This window comes from Durotheca rogersii (genome assembly GCF_024521655.1).
Source record: "Durotheca rogersii strain YMJ 92031201 chromosome Unknown GGS23scaffold_1, whole genome shotgun sequence".
In the NCBI taxonomy this organism is placed as follows: Eukaryota; Fungi; Ascomycota; class Sordariomycetes; order Xylariales; family Xylariaceae; genus Durotheca; species Durotheca rogersii.
This window is the reverse complement of record NW_026251232.1, coordinates 1,032,864-1,052,768: the sequence shown is the minus strand read 5'-3', so window position 1 is coordinate 1,052,768 and position 19,905 is coordinate 1,032,864. Positions and strand designations below refer to the sequence as shown.

General features: G+C 56.7%; 3 protein-coding genes across 3 annotated transcripts; 2 read left to right on the top strand and 1 right to left on the bottom strand.

Moving 5' to 3' along the window:
• Positions 1-1,293: 1,293 nt before the first annotated feature.
• On the bottom strand, positions 1,294-2,055 carry GGS23DRAFT_12829 (uncharacterized protein). Its single transcript, XM_051511140.1, has 2 exons — positions 1,813-2,055; positions 1,294-1,753 (listed from the first exon to the last, which is right to left on the bottom strand). Exons 1-2 carry the CDS (start codon positions 1,931-1,933, stop codon positions 1,494-1,496), a joined length of 381 nt encoding a protein of 126 aa, XP_051376834.1. The 5' UTR covers positions 1,934-2,055; the 3' UTR covers positions 1,294-1,493.
• Positions 2,056-5,850: 3,795 nt separating this feature from the next.
• Positions 5,851-8,704, top strand: GGS23DRAFT_591923 (Serine/threonine-protein kinase ATG1; the record flags this gene model as incomplete). The annotated part of the gene is made up of 2 exons (XM_051517800.1): positions 5,851-8,473; positions 8,559-8,704. 2 exons carry the CDS (start codon positions 5,851-5,853, stop codon positions 8,702-8,704), a joined length of 2,769 nt encoding a protein of 922 aa, XP_051376833.1.
• A 7,061-nt stretch (positions 8,705-15,765) lies between these two features.
• GGS23DRAFT_12484 (RhoGAP-domain-containing protein) lies at positions 15,766-18,825 on the top strand. The gene is made up of 3 exons (XM_051511113.1): positions 15,766-16,075; positions 16,269-16,427; positions 16,485-18,825. Exons 1-3 carry the CDS (start codon positions 15,865-15,867, stop codon positions 18,644-18,646), a joined length of 2,532 nt encoding a protein of 843 aa, XP_051376832.1. The 5' UTR covers positions 15,766-15,864; the 3' UTR covers positions 18,647-18,825.
• Positions 18,826-19,905: the final 1,080 nt, after the last annotated feature.

Here is a 19,905-nt window from a genome sequence, read left to right as displayed (position 1 = left end):
TGTTTCATGCCCAAAGACTAGGACGAATCCGAGCTCGGGGCGAGATAGTCTCTCTGACGCGACTACAAATAATATCGCGTACCTATCTATCCCTATACTTCACCGGCTATCTCTGGCGAATCGAAGTCGATTCTTGGCCGATCCCGTAAGCGGTGGGCAGGTGGACAGAGAGCAGACTATAGGCGACCGGTAGACGGGCGGGTACAGTAGGGAGGCAGACGGATAGATGGGCGCCTAGATAGACGGGTAGATCGACGATAACCGGGCATTGGCCAAGGACGCAGGAAGCTGCCGCGGTAGATAGTCAGGCAGGAAGATGGGGATGCTGTTAAGATCGGGTATCTTGGGCGGTGCGATAGTAATCGCTCGCTGATAAGAGAGGACTATCCCCTATGACATACTATCGTACCTGCATGATGAAGGATCAAATCTCTCTCTGTCTGTCCCTCTGCTTTTTCCTTGTCTCTCTTACCTCTCTGCCTACCTAGCTGGATCACGTGCCTTAGGCCCCTAGGTCGTCCTCGGCCACCATGTCGAGCTGGGCTGGCTGAGGGAGAGATAGAGAAGATAAGATGGGAATGTCTGTGTGTACGTACACGATGATAAGGAGGTAGGTAGCTGGGACGGGAGGTCCAGGTAGGTTAGGTAAATTGAACGGGCTGATATCTCATATGGGGCTGCATTAGGGACCGAAGCCGCGAGCATATGGTTGGTCGATCGGCAGAGGGAACATACATATGGTATGCATATCTTACATGCCCATACATCCGTGCCACCTAGGTACATATGTGCAGACAACGTCTCAAAGGTACCTAATCTTGGGTGCTATACCACACCTCCGTCCTGCCTCTATGAGTAAATTGACCCGCAACACGCCTGCGTGCCTACAGTGTGTATTATCGGTTCGTTACGGGCGCGGGTTGAAACATCGAAGAGCCGCCCGGACCCTTTTCAGGGTCTTCATCCCCCCGTACGGCACATCCTCCAAACCGGGTCACTCAAACAAAGATTACATACCTACGTACACCTACATAGATCTGTCGCTCTGCCATTGTCTTGCAACGCACAATAAGCAGCCGACCTGCGGAGGGTGAGAAGTGACCGACGGATCGGGAAGCCCTCGTGACCCGAAAAAAACACAGATGTCCCTCTGGCGTATGGAGGTGTCGATGCTGCTGCTGCTGCTGCTGGTTCCCCCCCCGGGACAATTGTCACAGAAAACCCCTGGCTCGCAAATGGTTCGAATCACAGGTCAATCACCTCATGATTGGATCCGGAAACATCATCTTTTATTTTTTTTGGCCGCGGGCCTGACCTGGTTCAGAGCCTCGCTGGCCTCACCGGATTGTTAGCGGCATTCGTTCGGATAGGCTGGAGGGAGAAGAAGGAGGAAAAGGAGGAGGAGAAAGAAAAAGACAGACGTAATGAAAGGAGCAAATAAATAAAAGCCGAGCGAGTGTTCTGCTATTCACAAAGAATGACGACATCTTGGCTCATTTATTCGCCTTAGACCATCCTGTCCGGCTGCCCATCGCTTCTATTGTGTCAAGGGCCATCCATATGGTTATCAGAAGCGCAGAAGGGCAGAGTTTGCCTGGCCACATACACAACACACACACATACACACACACACCTCCAGACGTAGACGGGCACCTAAGACGGGCGCCGCATACATACATACACACATACATCCATCCACACATACGTAGGTATGAGAATAAGGCGGTCGACGATGATGCAATGCGAATTGTTCCTTGCGACTTTTTAGATACCCAGAGATGACAATACGCACACCCCTGCATATGCACGCACGCGTATGTTGAGAGGACGAGAGGAACAGGCCGACCGGCCGCAAGGGGAGAGAGACGGGCGAGGAGAGGATAAGCAATAATGCAATGGGAGGAAAAAGCAAGGTGAGATCGGAGGCCATCATCGTCTCCCTCGGGCCAATCGCCGTGATGAAGCCAGCAGGTTTATCGATGGCGTCTGTCCCCCCTGCTCTCGCTCTTTTCCTCCTATTTTTCTCCTGCTGCGCCGTCCCTCGCGTTCCTATGGCGACATCGAGCCCGGCCGAGCAAAGCGTCCCGTTGCCCGGTTCGAGAATGAGACCAGAAGGTCGGGAAGTGGCGTAAGAGACGGGCGTTATGTGTAGACGTCAAAAGAGGTACCTATGGGGACATGTACGTGTGGAGGTACCTACCTATGTACGTACGCGTATGGACCCATATGCGTTCGGATGGAGGTAGACTCATAAATTCTGTATGCACACGTCGGTTGGCGTGCATGTATCAATGGGTGTGCATGGGCGCGCGCGCGCGCGCAGACCGCCTCCCTTCCCCAGATCCCACAGGGGACACAAGCCGGGTTTGGCAGAGGGAGCGAGAGAGAGCCAGACGCGACCAGAGAGGAGAAATGATGACTGAGTTCGAGGATGATCAGCAAGTGACGAAGGGATGGCTTGCGTGCGTGTCTCTGTCTCTCTTCTCTCGCTCTCTCGCCCTCGTTCTCACGCTCACCCTATCGAGATTGTGGAGAAGGGAGAGGCGGGCCCCTGGGAGCTTGCTGGGGAGCTGCAGTGGGAACTGGGGTGTGGCCAGTAACGGGGACGAAGGACAGCGCTGGACCTTAGATGGGGGCGCCCTGTGATGGATACTGTGGCCCGCCATGCAGGTGGGAGACCGGCCCCGTGCTGGCCCTCCCCACTGGAATGTACGTACCTAGCTGTGTGGATGTGCCGGCGGCGATTGATGCTTTCTATGGGGGGTGATGTCTGCGGTACTTTCGCCCCGTAGCCAGGAACATTACGAGAGAGAGACCTGCCGACCTCGACATTGCAGTGCACAAGTTGAGAGAGGTCTGGCGGGTCTACGGTATGTACATGTATGTACATATGCACACGCATCGTGCTAGCGTCTTCTCAACCGGTGGCCGGAGGATTCGATGACTACACCAGCCAACAGTGTCAGAAGGGTGGTTAGCTGGGGTAGGAGGTACTTCGCGATACCGCCCCCCCCCCCCAGTGCCGTGCGCTGCTAGTGGGTCGCAGGGGAGGATACGCGGCGGCTCATTCGTCTAGCAGGGCCAGTGTGGTGGAGTCGGGATTAGCGGAATCGGCTTCTGGGTTTGGCGTGACTTCGTCTCCTAGTGCCGGTCTTATCAACGTTATCATGCTGAGGAGTCACGAGTGGGGCTGGGGCCTGGGAGTAGCCCGATCTTCCATTGTTCGCTGCCTCCTCCTCCTCCTCCTCCTCGCTCCTCCAAGCAATCGTCTCGCAACATACTCTCCTCGCCTCTTCCTCGTCGCCCATAGGCCCGGCCCTGCTCGATTCCACTGCTACCCTGCTCGTATCTGCCTGCCTCTGCCTCTGCCTTACTCTATACCTGTGGGCATGCCTGTTGCAGACGTCCGGAAAGCCACCTCTTCCTGTCTGCCTGTTCCTCTGGTATCCTGTCGCCTATACCTGCTGCGTCTCGCCATTCTTCGCCGCGCTCCGCCTGCGCAATGACAGGTACATGCAGTACCTGTGCTGTGCTAGTATACCCGTGCCCGTACCTGTCCATGCGGGCCCGCCCTGGCTGGCTCTCCCTCGTCCTCTTCCTCTCGCTCTCCACCTCCCCCCGTCCGTCACTGGTCTTAGCAGCAGCAGCGCTTTAGGTATTTCTACCTATCTCTCTCTGCTTGCTCTCCGTCTCGATCCCTACAGCCTCCCACATCTCCCATCCATCGTCCATGTCCATCCTACGCGACCTCGCAACCTACCTCTACTTGCTTCTACTGCACTCCTATTACATACCTCCTCCTCGCCGGTCCCTCTGCCATCCTCGCTCTGCTCCGTAGGTGCTCATTCAACATGGTACCTTCGTAATACCTCGCTAGCCCGCCTGGTCTCTTTTGCCTGCATCCTGCCTCCCCTACCTACCTGCCTACCTACCTCTCTCTTACCTTGCTCACACCCTTGTCCATAAGTCTGGCCTCCGTACATAGTCTACCTCTTTCTTGCCCTCTCCGTCTCGTGAGCAACCTGATCGCCTCGCCTCACCGTTAACCTGCCTTATACTTACCTCTTCTTCTTCCTCTTCTTCCACCTCTCTCTTCTTTTCTCCTCCCTCTCTACCTCCTGCTGCGACTTCGTCATTTTTGCCTGTCTTTTCCCACCTCCGCGTTTAATTCATCTAGTATCGTTCTAATTCCCTGTCGCCTCTTCTACCGCCTTCGTGAAGTACACCCCGTTGTGTACCTGCACTAGGCCTTTGCCACTACCGTATGTATGTCTTGTACTATTGAAACCGCATCATTGCCGCCCTCTTCCAACTCCGCAGAGAGAGAGAGAGCGAGAAAGAGAAGGGCGCAGAGACAAGAGAGAGGAAGGGGAGGTAGCGATACGCTGGAGTGCTTGGTGTAGATCGAAGTCATCCAGTTGATTGTCGGTTGACCCAACGCAACCCAGAGTTACCACACAGAGACGCACAGCCGCCCATACATACGCAGACGATACACGCGGTACGCCCAGACAAGACTGGAATACGCTCGCACCGACTTCTCCTTGCGCCCTTCCACCCTTCCACCCTTCCACCCATCTGTCAACTCACCCTGGCCGTCTTGTCATATCCTCGACTGTAGCCCCAGGCAGTGGCTGTTGCTACGAGCGGCAGAGCTTCATAAATACCTTGGCCTACCCTCCTTTCTCGCTCCAGACCTTGCACAGGCATACACACACAGTCACGGTCACGGTTACTGTTACCGTCACCCTTGCGGCTGTAACCACAAGCTGCAGCTACAGCTCGAGCTATACCTACCTAGCTAATCCGCCTGTCTGCCTGACCGACCTAGCTAACCTACCCACCTACATACACGTACATACATTGCATGACATTACCTTACATCCACCCTAAAGTACGGTCTCACCCGTAGACCTCCATAGGTCTCTGCCTTTCCCTCTACTCTCGCATTCCTCTCCGCCTGTCATCTCTCAAAATCTTCAACTCTCCTCTCCCTCCCCCTTTCCTCCCCCCCCTCTCTCCCCTCGCCACGTCTCTACTACGGCAGGCTAGAGTGTTGCCGAAGGAGATGAGATTTCTGGCCTCTATACCCTTGCAGCTACCCAAAAGTCTCCTGTCTCTGCCGCTTGAGGGTGACACAGAACAACATACCCTCCTTATCCTTCGAGGTGCCTGTCCTACGGCCTCGATGCTCCCGGCAACCAGCGTATTGGATACCCTTCGTCTACGAGGTACTTTACTCACATTCGCTCCTTTCCGTTTAGGTTCGATCGAGGTCTAGACATTCGCGATACCCCCAATCAGCCAGCCTCTCCGTTCTCTCGTCGACTTGGTTCCCGCCTTGCCCTTCGTGCACATCTCGCCCCCCACCCCCCCTTTCTATCCACGAACCACCGTTCTCTACGCTTGCGACCCCCTCAGACGTGTACATGACGACAACTCGAGTCGCCGACTTGATCCCGATTCCCTTATAAGCCCCCGGGCTGCATAAACCAAGCCTCCTGTCACACGTCAACCCGCACAGGAAGCCATGGGGGATCGACGCATGCCTCCAGCGCTGTCCTCGCGTCGCGCGAGAGCCGGTGACGATGTTATCGGTCAGTTCGTCATTGGCTCGGAGATAGGCAAAGGTAGCTTTGCTCAGGTTTATATGGGCAAGCACAAGGTTCGACTCTCCCTTCCCTGGCTCCTTGGGCATCTGAGCGTGACTGTCTGCCTGCCCATGATCATCGCTGCGTCTTTCGCTCTACGATCTCCGGATCTCTGCGCTTCGAGCCACCTCTGGGGCACGCGTAGCTCTTGATCCTGGCTGCGACGCGCACTCGAATGGTCGTAGTTTGGCTAACAACGATGGACCAGGTATCCGGTTCTTTGGTCGCTATCAAATCCGTCGAGCTCGCACGGTTAAACAAGAAACTGAAGGAGAACCTCTACAGCGAAATCGAGATCCTCAAGAAGCTCCGACACCCACACATCGTTGCCCTCCATGACTGCGTCGAATCCTTGACCCATATCAACCTCATGATGGAATACTGCGAGCTTGGTGACCTGTCGCTGTTCATCAAGAAGAGGGAGAGGCTCATCACCCACCCTGCTACTTGCGACATGGCACGAAAGTACCCTAGCGTGCCCGGTGCCGGCCTCCACGAGGTGGTCATCCGACATTTCCTTCAGCAACTCGCTAGTGCGTTGCAATTCTTGCGAGCTGGCAACTTTGTCCACCGCGATATCAAGCCGCAGAATCTCCTGCTGCTTCCGTCCGTCCTCTACAGACAGTCGAACCTGGATAGCCGGCCGATCTTGAGCGCTAGTCGCGACTCGTTAATACCGGCTGTCGGTTTGCAGTCGCTGCCAATGCTAAAGTTGGCCGATTTCGGCTTTGCCCGTGTCTTGCCATCGACATCGCTGGCTGAGACCCTCTGCGGGTCTCCACTCTACATGGCGCCTGAAATCTTGCGTTATGAACGCTACGATGCTAAGGCTGACTTGTGGTCCGTGGGGACCGTCGCGTACGAGATGATTTGTGGCAGACCACCCTTTCGGGCGAGTAACCACGTCGAACTGCTTAGGAAGATCGAAAGCTCCGACGCCCAAATCAAATTCATACGCGAATGCCAGGTCAGCCCGGATCTCAAAGCTCTGATCCGCGCCCTCCTGAAGCGCAAGCCGGTCGAAAGATTAAGCTTCGAGAGGTTTTTCGAGCATCACGTCATTGCTGGCGAGATACCAGGCCTGGTCGAGGACGACGTACCGAGGGAGAAGAAGCAGCCGTCGAGGGAACTTCACGGCTCTCCTAGGACGAGTGGGACTGATCTAGGCTCGCGGCGCATATCGGCTCATCGTCGATACGGGGCTGAGGCTGATACAGCACGTCCAGATGACGGATCGCCGTCGCCTCGCGAGAGGCCGTCAAGACCCTCATCCCTCAGCTCCCCAATAGAGGGTCCGATTCCCAACATCTCGCGTGTCGCGCAGTCTCCGCGTGACGAAATCGCCCCGGGTCTGGGAATTCGAAGGCCGCAGCCGTCGCCTACACCTACGCCGCCGGCTCCCCGGCAATCGCTGATCGATGACCAGCGAAAACGAGCGTCGTCTAATGCCCCTGCCAACAAACAAGGCCAGCTTCCACAGGAGGATCCTGGGAAGGTCAGGGGTAAGTCGGAGCGCGCTCTTGCTGACGAACGCGAGAGGGTACAGGATGTGGCTCTCGAAAAGGATTACATCTTCATAGAGAAAAGACACGTGGAAGTGAACGCGCTTGCGGATGAGATGGAAGCTAAAGGCGCTCAGGCACAAGCGTCGTCCCCGGCGTCGGGTGCAATTGTCCGCCGTGCTACTCAACAGGGTATCTCGACATCGACGACGGGGGCGGTTGCCACCCAACCATCCCACGCACTTCAAATCGCCCCAGGGAGACAGCGGCCCGACCACTATCGGCGAGGGTCCTACGATAAAAATGCCTCTAGCAGCCCCGGCTCTACGACTTCCGCCATCTACGCCGCCATCTCGGATGCGAGCTTAAGGCTTCTCGGCTACAAATACCCGCCACATCTGCTTAGCAAAGGCGCGTCGCCCCCACATCTCTACAGCGCATTTCCGCCGTATCCTATGCCGGCTTCTTCGCCTGTTGGTCTCATTACAGATGGACGGCAGGGCAGCCCGATTGATGAGGACTCGCGTGCCGCTCAGTTTATCGAGGACTACGCAACGCAGAGCGACGTCGTCTGGGGCTTTGCTGAAGTCAAGTACAAGCAATTGGTGCCCGTACCGCCTTCGGCGGATCACGGTTTGGGCGGAATGCCTGCCGACGGGATGGCCTCTGAGGAGGAGGAGGGCGGCCTTACCGTGGAGGCAGTCGCAGTGCTCTCGGAGGAAGCCCTCGTGCTGTACGTGAAGGCGCTCTCGCTCCTAGCTAAGTCCATGGACATCGCAAATATATGGTGGACACGCAGGAACTGGGGTGATTCCAACTCGACGCAACACGTCGTCAATCGCGACTCACAGAGCGTCCAGAATTTGATCTCGCGGGTAAACTCCGCTGTTCAATGGGTTCGTAAGCGGTTTAATGAAACTCTTGAGAAGGCCGAGGTGGTGCGACTCAAGCTACTCGAGGCCCAGCGACAGCTTCCGGAGGACCCAAGCCACTCGGCGAATGGCCAATCTGGACCTATGCTCACCGGCAATTCGAGCACCGAGGGAATTGTGCTGTCGCCTGGTCTGAGCGCCGAGAAGTTGATGTATGAAAGAGCGCTTGAGATGAGCCGCGCGGCCGCCATCAACGAGATTGCCAATGAAGATCTACCCGGGTGCGAACTCTCGTATGTGACGGCGATCCGTATGCTCGAGGCGGTCTTAGACAACGACGAGGATATGTCGAAACGCAAGCCCTCCGGGTCGTCCAAGGCGGAGCGTGACGTAAACCGGGAAGGGTCCCTGGAAATCAACCCAGATGATCAGCAGTCTGTGCATAAGAGTACGAACCCTTCTTTCCTTTCTTTTCTCGTCCTCGCTTCTCCATCGCTCCGTCGGGCGAAATTTGGGCGCTAACTGGCCAATAGTGATTCAGATGATCAATGGTAGACTGGCGGCTCTTCGGAAGAAGCTACAGATGATCGCCAACGCTTCCAAGGCGCAACAACAAACTATAATACGAAAGCGCAGCGGCGACGTTACGCCGCGAAGCGTCCCCATAAGCGCCTCATAGGGGCCGAGGGCAGTATTTCTCATGATGTATGACGACACGTAAAAGATTGCACTATAACTATTTACGCCCCGCGGCCTCGATAATTCTGTTCATGTGGACCGGTCTCACAGGTTCAACTAATGTGTGGCCGGCGGCCTTCCGGCCACACACCCTTCTTTCCACGGGATTCATTACTAGGCGTCCGGGAACGGCGGGTCGGCTTCACAGGTCTCATTACACTTTATAGGCATCCGATGTTCCCTGCTATGACTGGCTGTCGAGTCGGCCTATTTCTCATTCGCACAACGATGCTCTCTCTCGCCTTGCAGCCTCGGGTAGCCTGCCCGACGGGCGACGAGGGGGCATCATTAAGCCATCTTTTCTGTACGTTGGCGGGTTGGCACGGTAATATCCATTACAGTGTCCGGCGTACGGGCGGGGGGACACACGGCACCACGAGTGGTATGGCTTTTTGCTGCTGTATTCCTATTAAAGGGATGGTTATAGGTTTCTTTACCTGGCCGGGAGGGTTTTCTCTTTTCTTCAGAGACGTATTTTGCAACGACCGAATGGCCCACCCTCCTCTTTTCTCTTCTTTCCTCTCTCTCCAGTACTTTTTGGGATGGATGGAATATTTGGTGGCTTCAGGGAAATGGGTCGGTCAGCTGCATCTCTATTTTTTCTTTTTTCCTCTAATCGGTGTCGTCGGGGTTAGGGTTCCAAAGTGTCTTGTCCATAGGCAGAAAGGTAAGGACGGGACAGGGAGATACAGGAGACGGACGGAAATAGTGACAGAGGGAAGGGAGGAGAGATGGAAGTGGAGAGGGCAGGATGGGTTGCATATGTATTTGGACCATGATATTCTCCCCTGAACCCGTTTCCTTGCCCCTACCCCTCTGTAGCTACAGTGTATTTAGGCTAACTCATCGCCGTTCCTCTCACTTTTGCCTTTCTGCCCGTGCGTCGTCGTCCCAAGAGTGTGACCGTGATAGCCCACGTACCTCTCCCCAGCTGGTCTCCCCGACCGGGTGGTCTTGCGCGATCCTACCTAATTCCCTAATCTATCCATCTTGGGGGCGTGTATACACGCACCTATCTACTAGTACCTATGCGCAAGTGTACGTGTGCCTATACGTAAGGACGGGGGGGGGGGGGGATCCGGCTCTGAATGACGAGAAGTTCGCGTCGGCGAGCGAGTAGTAAGTAAGAGGGCAGCGAGGGGACGGGTGTTGTTGTATCCGTCTGCCGGCGGCCGGGCGTCTACGGCGACGGAGGCGAATATAACGGTAGAGCAGGGGCGGGTTAGGCAGATAGGTAGACAGACGGATAGACGGACACTGCGCAGCCGCGGACGAGCACAGCCGGGTTCTCCGATGCTCTCCGCCGGCCTGCGTCGGACGCTGCTTACTCGGGTGCTTGCTTGTCTATCTGTCCGGCCGTCTGCCCACACACACACACACACTCTCTCTCTCTCTCGCATATACCCATATCATCTATCTAGGCCGGGGCCGAGGCCGGGGCTAGATGCGGGCGGTTTCGTAGCCGAGGCGACGGGGGAGCGGTAGTGGGGGCGCCGCGGGCGGGAGGGAACTACGTCGGCACGTAGGAGAGAGGAGCCGGGGGGGCCGCCCGCCCCTTTCTTTAGGTAGGCGGGTATCTGCATGGGCGCCCCAGGCCCAAACACAAGGTTCAACCCACCTCCTATCCTCAACTAACCCCAGCAGACCGCAGGCCCGAGCCCCGTGCCGAGTTCGTCCGGTCTGGCTCGCGATCCCTTCCCGCCCCCCCCCTCTCTCTTTCTTTTGCGCACGCGCGCGCGTTTGGGCGCGCGTCTGCGCTTCGCGCCTAGTGCTCGAGCACTGCCGCCGTCAGGGAGGAGCAGGACTATCTGCGATCGAGCCTGCGCACCCCGGGCGTCCCTGCGCCGCCTAACCCCCCCCCGGTCTGGACCAGGTCCCGCGCCCCGGCGAATACGTCGCCGCGATGGGGCAAGCTTGGTCTGACCCCTCCCGCCGCCGCACCGCCTACTGGCCGCTCAGCCCCCCGCCCGACGGCGATCACCAGCAAGCAGCAGTTCTGTTGCGTCGGTGCGGTGCGGTGAGGTAGATGCGTGCGACTAGCGAATTCCTAGGTAACTTACGGTCAGGAGACTTTTTTTTTTCTTTTCGGGGGTCTCGTTCCCTTCTTTTTTTTCTTCTCTCTTCCTTTCCTTTCCTCTCGCGCGGTGCTGATGCTAGTGCTAGGGGTTACGTCAGGGACCGGTGGCGAGGATGACGACGACGACGACGACGGGCACGGGACGGCGTGTTAAGGGGGGAGGGGGTTGCTGTGCGAATGGGGAAAAAACGACGATGGCGAGTTGCCGAGGAGAAGAATCGACGAAGGCGAAAGATAAAGCGGGGGAGAGAGCAGGCAGGGTACAAATTAAGAAGAAGCTTGCCCCTGCTGATAGACGGGGGGGGATGGGTGCGTTATGCGTTACGTAGGTAGCTGGGTAGGCTTAAGTGCCCAGGGTATGGGGGACAGCTGACAGGCAAGTCAGTAGGGCCCTTACGCATGTGCATAGTGCGTTACGTAGAGGACAACAGTACGCAGAGAGGGAGTCTGCCGAATATAGAATCGTCCTAGTCCTAGTCCTCCCTGTCTCTCGCTCTCTCGCTCTCTCCTCACACGGGGCAAGCTGTTTAGGTAGGAGATTCCGCCGCTTCGACGCGGACGGCGGATTGCGACGACAGAGTGGCGCGGCCGGGATGGAATTGGAATATGGGGTACGGTACGGGCGTGAGTATGTACCTAGGTAGAATACATGCAGAACACGCTATACGGGATGACGATAGCGTCCGACGGGGTTGACTCGATTCTGCATACTTACGCGTATACCGTGGTTAGCTTGGCCTTGCTTTTTCTGTCCGCCTGTCTTGGTTCTTTTTTTTCTTCATTCTTTTTTCCTCTTTTGCAGCGAGACACGGAGGCAAGGATTGCGTAGAGTTGGTCTAATCTGTGCGGATATGGGAGATCGGGGGGAGGGGGGGATGAGCGAATGCCCGTTTCGCGCGCCAGCCGGTCACGAGCCGGGGAACTAACTAATCACCTCGTCATGTGCTATTCGCGGCGCCCCGGGAAGCAAAGAGAAAGAAAGTTCTGGTCTAGTCGCGGCAACTGATACTGCCTTGCTGCTGTCGCTGTCGCTGTCACTGTCGCTGCTCATGCGAGGCGGCCGGACCTCTCTCCCACCCACATAGGTGCATTAGGCGGCTAGGGGCCTGCGCTATGACGCCAGCTAGCCAGTACGCGAACCGGTCGATAGATGGTGATTTGCCAGACGGCCAGGTGAGCTGAGGCGGAAGGATCCCGTGTTCGGCGTTCCGGGGGGAGGTTGGGAGGGCGAGAAGGGGATGAGAGAGGGGGTAGACGGCTATATAGCCCGGCCAGCGATATGGATCTGGGGACGCCAATAGCAACGCGCATCCGGGCTCAGATATATATGCGTATGCGCGCAGACTTGCCGGCACTAACCTGCATGCGTCCGCATCCATTTACCTAGGTATATGTGTACGCTCCTACGTCTTCGGCCCCCCCCCTCTCTCTCTCTCCTCCTTCTCCCCCAACCCGTGCCCTTCGGCTAGGCATGTGCGCAACCGGTTGGGGTCGAGCACTTAGGCATCGGGGCTAGAGGCCGCTTTCTCCTTTCTGCAACTATCGTCTCTCGCGCGTCCTATCTAGGGTCGGGAGGGGGTTGCATAGGACGCTGACGGCGGCGTGGTAGTGGCACCTAATCTAACCCGACCGGCGCAGCGGCGGTCGACCGAGGGGGGGCGGCGGATGCCGGCTGATGGCCCAAGTGCACAACTGCCAGGTCCCTGTCCCTCCTTGTCGCCGCTTGGGTAGTGAGTTTACGTATGTGGCTGAAGCTCTGCGGAGCGCGAGCCAGTGAACCTGTAGGAGGTCGAGTGGAAGCGGGACCCGGTCACCTATCGACAACAGCCGCCGCATGCATCGGTGTGGATGTGCGCATGCACCTTGTTCGATAGGACACATCGTGTTTGGTCTGTTGGTGTCGAGTTGCTGCGGGGGATAGTAAGTAGCGGACCGTCCGCGACCGCCTCTCCCAGCTGCTGCGCAGAGGTTGTTGGGGAATGATCAGCCGTAGCGAGCCGCGGTGGGCGTGTGAAATGGAAATGTGATAGCAGGCAGCTCGTGATGGGGATGATAAGGACAAGAGGAGGGGAGGGGGGGGGGCTGGCGCGAGGCGCGGCCCCCTTATCGCGCATAGGCAATATAGGTATGGTGCGGATATGCAAGCAACAGGCGGAGCGCGACGAGGGCGGCTGGGTGGTTCAGATGCGATGGCAGCCGTGTTTCAGACGAGGATTCCAAGGCTCTCGCCCTGCGACGGGGCGGCAGAACGAGAGGAGTCTGGCTTGTCCAGTGATGTCGCGCCGATTTCGACCCCCCCTGCGACGCTCACACCCTTCGCCCACGCGCTACGCTTCAAGCCCCGGGGGGGAAGAGATTTCGAGCGGACCTACGAGGAGGGTAGTATTGTATGCACATACCTACCCCAGGTGCCTGTAGATAGGTAGATTCCGTAAGGTCCTCGAGCGCTTGGTGTCAGACGCATCCGCTGCCTGTATCTAGCGTAGGGTGTAGGGGCTAAGCTGAGCACACTGAGCACAGTGTCTCAGGCACGTCCCCCGCGCCATTCCACCCGCCCTATGACTACGTAGCTACCGACAACGGCAATAGGCAGGCACTCGGATAATTGCAGCCATCCAGAAATGTCCGTGGCGTGTGTACCTGTGGATTACCAGGAGTTGGACATGTGAGAACGGGGCCCGTTGCCGTGCGAGCCGCCCCCTTTCCCCCTCTCGTCGGGGCGGGTATCTGGGTTGGGAGGTCTGTACGCGATGGTGGCTTAGCGTCCTACGCTACGGCGATCCTCAGTCTGTACGTTTATTATATCAGGCCAATCCCGTGCGTGGCCGCCTCCCGAGCTGCCGTGGTTTTTAAGACGGCATATTTCTTTTTGACCGCTGCCTTCTTCAGTCTTGCCTAGTCCTAGCGGGAATGTCGTCGTCGTCATCGTTGCCGTCCTGCCCACACCCACGTAGCTCACGTAGCTGTCTACGTCCGGCTATGCGCTCGGGCGTGTCTGCGATGGTGACTGAGTATAGTATCGGTGCACGTAAGTTACATAAGTCGGCGTCGGACCACCTAGTCGCCTTCCACCCTCCCTCGTGTCGGATCGGAGAGTTTCCGCTCCAGCTAGGCTTCTTCGTGTAGGCTTTCGTGTCTGTTCTCGAGTCTATTCCCGAGTTTATTCTCTCCGGCGATGTCTCGGACCACCGATACGAGCTCTCCATAGCTAGGGAGGGGGAGTTGAGAAACGAAGCTCAGGATGGGTGGATTGAGGTAGGTATTGTACCCATACCTGTTGGGCCTGGACATGGGGATGCAGGTAAGGTGCGGGCTATTGCGAACGGGATGTCGTGGTGACGGAGAAACCTTGCTATTTATACCCACACCCGACACGATGGAATGTCTTGCTGGAGGGTTTAGCCGTTTCTGACGCATAGACACCTAGCCTAACCTAAGCTCATGAGGCTTCCCTGTCTCTGCCTCTCCCCCGCAACCGGCCGGCTCGTGTTGCTACGAAGCATCGCTGGAAGTCAATACCTATCACGAGCTAGAGGAAGACCCAGGGGAGCACGGCAAGAGGAGAGTGGGAGAGAGAGCCAGGGGGGCGCGAGAAAGATTGGCTAATTATAGAAGGCCGGGATGGGAGCTACTTGCCCACAGACAGCAAATAGTTGCTGTCACGTAGCCGTTCCAGCTGCGGTGGCGGCCCGCCACTGGAAGCGTCGCAGCCTTGAGATAAACTGGGGAGAGTTATTAGCGAGGAGAAACTGAGGGGGGTTGTGATTGACCATGGTGGGATGAATTAATCGATGAAGGTGTAGGATGTGCAGCCGTCTCGCTCTCTCAGGGTTGGGGCTGAGGGTTTACCTAGCAATCTGCAGCGTTTTCTTTCTTTCTCGTCCCTCAAAAGGTAAGGAGAGGAGGAAGAGGTACCCCAGATACTAACCTCCTGGGATATTCCTAGGTACCTGTAGACTCGTGTGTCCAGCAGGGCACCCACGGTACATGGGGCTACAGATGAGCGCCAAGTACCCCCCGCCCATGTGGAAATGTAGCTCACCTATAAGGGATACGCTCGTCTTGAAGCTCTTCCAATGCGATATCACACCTCCTTAGGTACCCACCAGCACATCGGTACCAGCCCGGCTAGGGGGCAGGTACCTCTCTACCCACCACATCTTGTAGACGGCGGGCCAACCCCCAGATTCCAGATTCCACTCCCTCACCCTCCCGTTCCCCTCCGGCTACCTCTACCTCTCCCCCTCCTACCTGGCCCTGGTTAACCTATTGCACATGTACCTACATGCCTTACCTCTAACTCCTAGCTGGGTACCTAAGGGGCCTAAAGCTGTCTCCACTGCTGTTTATTATAGGTGCTGACCTCTTGGATTCTCACTTCCCACCTCCTGCCCATCGTCCACGCCTATACCTACCTACTTGCTGCTTTCCTACCGCAATATTGAGGCCACCACCGCACACGCGCTCTCTCTCCTCCCTCTCCCCCCCTTCTCTCTCTCTTGAACACACACACATACGCACACACGCACACACGCACACAAGCACATCCGCATTTCTCTCGCCCTCTCATCCTCTGTTTTTCTCCTCTCTTCTCCCTTCTCCTGTAGTGCCGTTAACCCACCATCCTCACCAACCTACAGGCCTATCCATCTATGCCTCTGTTAGACGCGTTCATAATTATCGGTTCCAACGGCGTCAATTCGGTGAAGTCTGAAAACAAGAACAAAACTGTCCTCGTCAACACATTCGGTCTGGACTCGACCCACCGCAGCATACATACCGCCTGCCATCCATCCACCTCCCTCCTATTGCCGAATACCAATTAACACATACACAAGCTCGCCTCTTCTCCGACTTCGACCGCTGTGGCGCCCTTCGTGCCACTTTTCTGACGCGGCAAACCGTCAAAACCCACGCATCCATCGCCTCAAGTGAAGACGGACTAGGCGCAAGAATCTGTCGCTTCGACGAGCCGCCTGCCATCTGCTGGTCGCCGTCGCCGTCGCCTGCGCGTCGCAGACAACATGACGTCCGCCGTTACTCCTACCAAACCCCGTCAACCAGACCGTCAAATGACCCCACCACCACAGCCTCCACCTCCCACTGCCAATGCTGCTGTTGCTGCTGTAGCGGATGGCCATCATCATCATCACCACCCGGCCTCGCCCCCTACCAAGCGGGATCTGAAGTCGTGGTGGAAGAGGTTCCAAACTCAGTCTAAACATCCGGAACCAGGTACGAAGCGTTCCCTATCTACAAGCGCCGCCTTCACGGTTATCTTCCTGTCAGCACCAGCTACTGTATTTTTTCGTGATAGCTGGGCGGACACCCCTTACTACCCCCTCCCCCTACCAAGACGGGAAAACGCGAACCGCGAAATGTCTTCCCTCCCCCGTATTCGTGGCCAGGTGCTAACACCGCCGTAAAGTAGAACCACGACCTCAAGGTATTTTCGGCGTTCCTCTACGGCAAAGTATTACCTACGCAAACGTCGCCATCTCCCTTGTTGACGAAAAGGGAAAGAGCTACATATACGGCTATGTTCCGATTGTCGTGGCCAAGTGCGGCGTCTTTCTGAAGGAGAAAGGTAGGTGACAAACTCGCCAAGGGTGGGGCTGGGGTCTCTTGCTGATAACCACCACAGCCACCAGTGTAGAGGGGATTTTCCGCCTCAGCGGCTCCGAGAAGCGCATCAAGGAGCTCAAGATACAGTTCGACTCGCCCGACCGATACGGAAAAGGCCTCGTGTGGGACGGGTATACGGTCCACGATGCCGCCAATGTCCTTCGGCGGTACCTCAACGACCTCCCCGAACCCGTCGTACCGCTAGACCTTTACGAAAGATTCCGAGATCCGCTCCGGGGGCATACGAAGCAGGCCGTCGGCGACACGGAGGGAACCCAGCTTGTCGACAATTTCAACGAAAATCGAGCTATCGCCAAGTACCAGCAGTTGATCAAGGACCTCCCTCCCCTGAACCGACAGCTGCTCCTCTACATCCTTGACCTTCTCGCCGTCTTCGCAGCCAAGGCCGACGAAAATCGGATGACTGCTCAGAATCTTGCCGCCATCTTCCAGCCGGGGATGCTGTCTCATCCGCAACACGACATGTCCCCCGAGGAATACCGACTGAACCAATGCGTCATCATCTTCCTGATCGAAAATCAGGACCACTTCTTAATTGGTATGCAAGGAACAGCAACGGATGAGAAGACAAAACAAGAGATTGAAAAGGGAACCCCGACTGTCGTGACACCTGCAACGCCGAGCCGCACCGGCACTGGCTTAGTAAGATCGGCTTCGAGCGCGAGCGCGGGTGCGGAGAGTGTTAGCAGGGATGGCAAGATCCGGCGCAATCGCTCGACTTCGTCACGACACTCGCTCCATTCCAACGGCACGTCCACGCCTGGTAGTCCTTCGCTAACACCGAACAGTGGACTAGCGAGGAGCAACACGGTTCCGTCCAAGAAGTCCCCTCATCTTCCCTCGGGCAGGTTTTCGTCTCGACAAGACTCGCCGGCCGTAGCGGTGGCCCCGGCCTCCCCTTCGCCCGTCGGGCCCACCCCCCCGGCGGTGACTGGAGAAAACTCGTACGCTCCCGAGCAACCGCGGGCATCGACGCACCTCACCCCGATGGCGGCAGTGCCACATTCGGCCGGCAGGAGCCAGGAAAGGCTTCTCGGCCCGCCTAGCGATACCGTGGCTTCGTTAAAGGAGAAGAACCTTCAGGGTTTGTTCCAGCGCGCACCGATTCCGGACGGCGAAAGGCGACAGCCGAATAAGCTCCGCAAGAAGCGAATGCCCAGCAGCACCAACCCGAGCGCACAAAGTTCGACGGCTTCGCTACCACATTCCGAGACGATGTCTCCTGGCCACGAGCCCCCCAACTCGATAGAAGAGAAGCCCTCACATCTGGAATCGACCCACGAAGAGAACGGCACTTTTGCGGAAACTCCCGAGGACATGACTCCGCGAGCGTCGCAAGCGCCCTCTGCGAATCCCGTTCCGGCCGAGGCGGAGAAGAGCAGCCACCGCAACGCCAGCAACGACGGTTGCAACAACAGCAACAACGGAAACCACAACAGCAACAACGGAAACCACATCAATAGCAGCAACGGCAATCCCGATACTCTCAAACCAAAAAGTTCACCGCCGACATCGCTGCATTCGTCCTTCAACGAAAGCTCCGACATCGACCAAGTGGAGGAGATGCCACCAGTCGCCTCGCCAGATACGGCCGAGAGGGAGAAGAAACGCCGTTGGCGTATATCTCGTCGCAAGGAGGACATCGCAGGCTCTCCGGGCTATAATCTGGGCACCAATGTCCACGCGGAAACCAGCACGTCATCTGTCGGGAGCGGGCAGAAGCCGAGAAAGAGCTGGACGGGAGAATCCTCGGACGTGGCCGCAACCCTGGCGGAAAGCGAAGCCGGGAGCAGAGAGCGGGACGAAGTCAAGGGCCCGCTGGGGTGGATCAAGAACAAATATCGAGAGGCCAAGGAGAACGCGGAGATCAAGCGCACCAGATCCCCTCCACCGAGGGAACCCGGCTTTCAAACACCGGGCGGGAAGATGATCGACATCAAGGAGACCATAGATGAAAAGATACCACCGGCGGTTCCTGCAGCTCTTGCTCCGGCTCCTCCCCCTGCCCCTGCTCCTGCTCCTGCTCCGGCTCCCGCCCCTATTCAAGCTCCCGTTCCGGCACCGGAGCGACGTCACACACCAGCTCCTCAAGATGTCCCGTTACCGCAATCTCCGCCTTCAGCTCATACCGCGCACCATGATAAACAGGCAAGCACTTAGGAGGACACTGCTATGTCGAGAGGCGGATCATTTCCTTCGGATATGACAATCAGGCTCGTTAATTAGTTAGGTCCGGCCTGCCGCGTAGTTGGAAAACGCAGAGGAATAGGAGAGGAAGTGGAATTCTTTCACCTGGGGCGCTTGGTACTACGTGGCTAGAATAGCTAGCAGGCCTTTTTGTCGAGAGGGTTCAAATTCTTTTTTTGCTTCTTGAAGGCAAGGGGAATAACCATTTGTCACGCGGAGAAAAGGGGGAATGAGGCCCCACGCAGGTTAGCCAGTTGGTTTCTACTGAGAGAGGCCTTGCTTATTTTTTCCTTTCTGGTGCCTCAGTTTGATGACGAGATCACGCATGTCTAAAAGGGAGTAAGAAAGGAAGAGCTTTAAGGGCAAGAGAGGAGCACGAAGAGAGAGTAGGGATGCGGATGGGCCAAGATGCGTTCGCACACCCCGGGAATGCTAATGAACGCCCTAGTTCTCATCATGGCTGTGGTGGTATCACAGGGGTGGTGGTGGTGGATTGTTACAGTAGAGAAGAAAACCAGGAGGGAGAGAATGAGGAACCACCACCAGCTGAAAAGGAAATGATCCGAAAGGAAATAAAGGAGAGGGGGAAAAAAACCCTTGCCTCTTTTTTTTTTTAAAAAAAAACCAGAAGATGGATACCCCCCCTTCTTATTTCCCTCCTCGCCCTTCCCCTGACTGACCCGAGCTGAACCCCTACCTACAACAACCAGTAGTGATCTACTTCTCTCTCGTCCCTTCTAGAAGGGCCCAGTTATAGGCATATACTGGGCGGGCCGGTATTATATTCCCTGGCTTCTCGCTGGAAACCAGGCCAGAGAGACTAGGCGGGTAGTGTTGTTCTAATGTATAATTCCTGCCTACTTAGCCTGACCCGTGACACACACACACATTCTCTGTGTGTCTCTAGTTTTTCTATGTGCGCATGTGTGCGGTATAAAATGGAAGTTTTTATCTTGACCTAGTTAGTATGCTTCTAGCCTGAACGTCTGCTGCGGCCGAGCTCGATAATCGGCAGGTGGACACGGCATCATGAACTTGAATCTGCATCTAGCTCGAATTGAACACCAAGAGAGAGACGGAGTGTAGTGCTCCGTGGAGCAATACGACTGCGCTGTATACCTCTCAACAGACCGCGGAGGAGAAGGAGGTGAGGGCATGACGTGGGTCTGTGGGAGCGCGAGTTGGCGGGGAGCCAGGAGCCCGGAAGTAGGGATGCGAGAAAGAGAGAGCTG

Bases quoted from the DNA above. Each gene is read 5' to 3' on its own strand.
- GGS23DRAFT_12484 (XM_051511113.1), top strand. From the start codon at position 15,865: ATGACGTCCGCCGTTACTCCTACCAAACCCCGTCAACCAGACCGTCAA. The intron at 16,076-16,268 runs GTACGAAGCGTT...ACCGCCGTAAAG, and splicing joins GTCTAAACATCCGGAACCAG to TAGAACCACGACCTCAAGGT. The intron at 16,428-16,484 runs GTAGGTGACAAA...TAACCACCACAG, and splicing joins CGTCTTTCTGAAGGAGAAAG to CCACCAGTGTAGAGGGGATT.
- GGS23DRAFT_12829 (XM_051511140.1), bottom strand. From the start codon at position 1,933: ATGATGGCCTCCGATCTCACCTTGCTTTTTCCTCCCATTGCATTATTG. The intron at 1,754-1,812 runs GTGCGTGCATAT...AAAAGTCGCAAG, and splicing joins CTCGTCCTCTCAACATACGC to GAACAATTCGCATTGCATCA.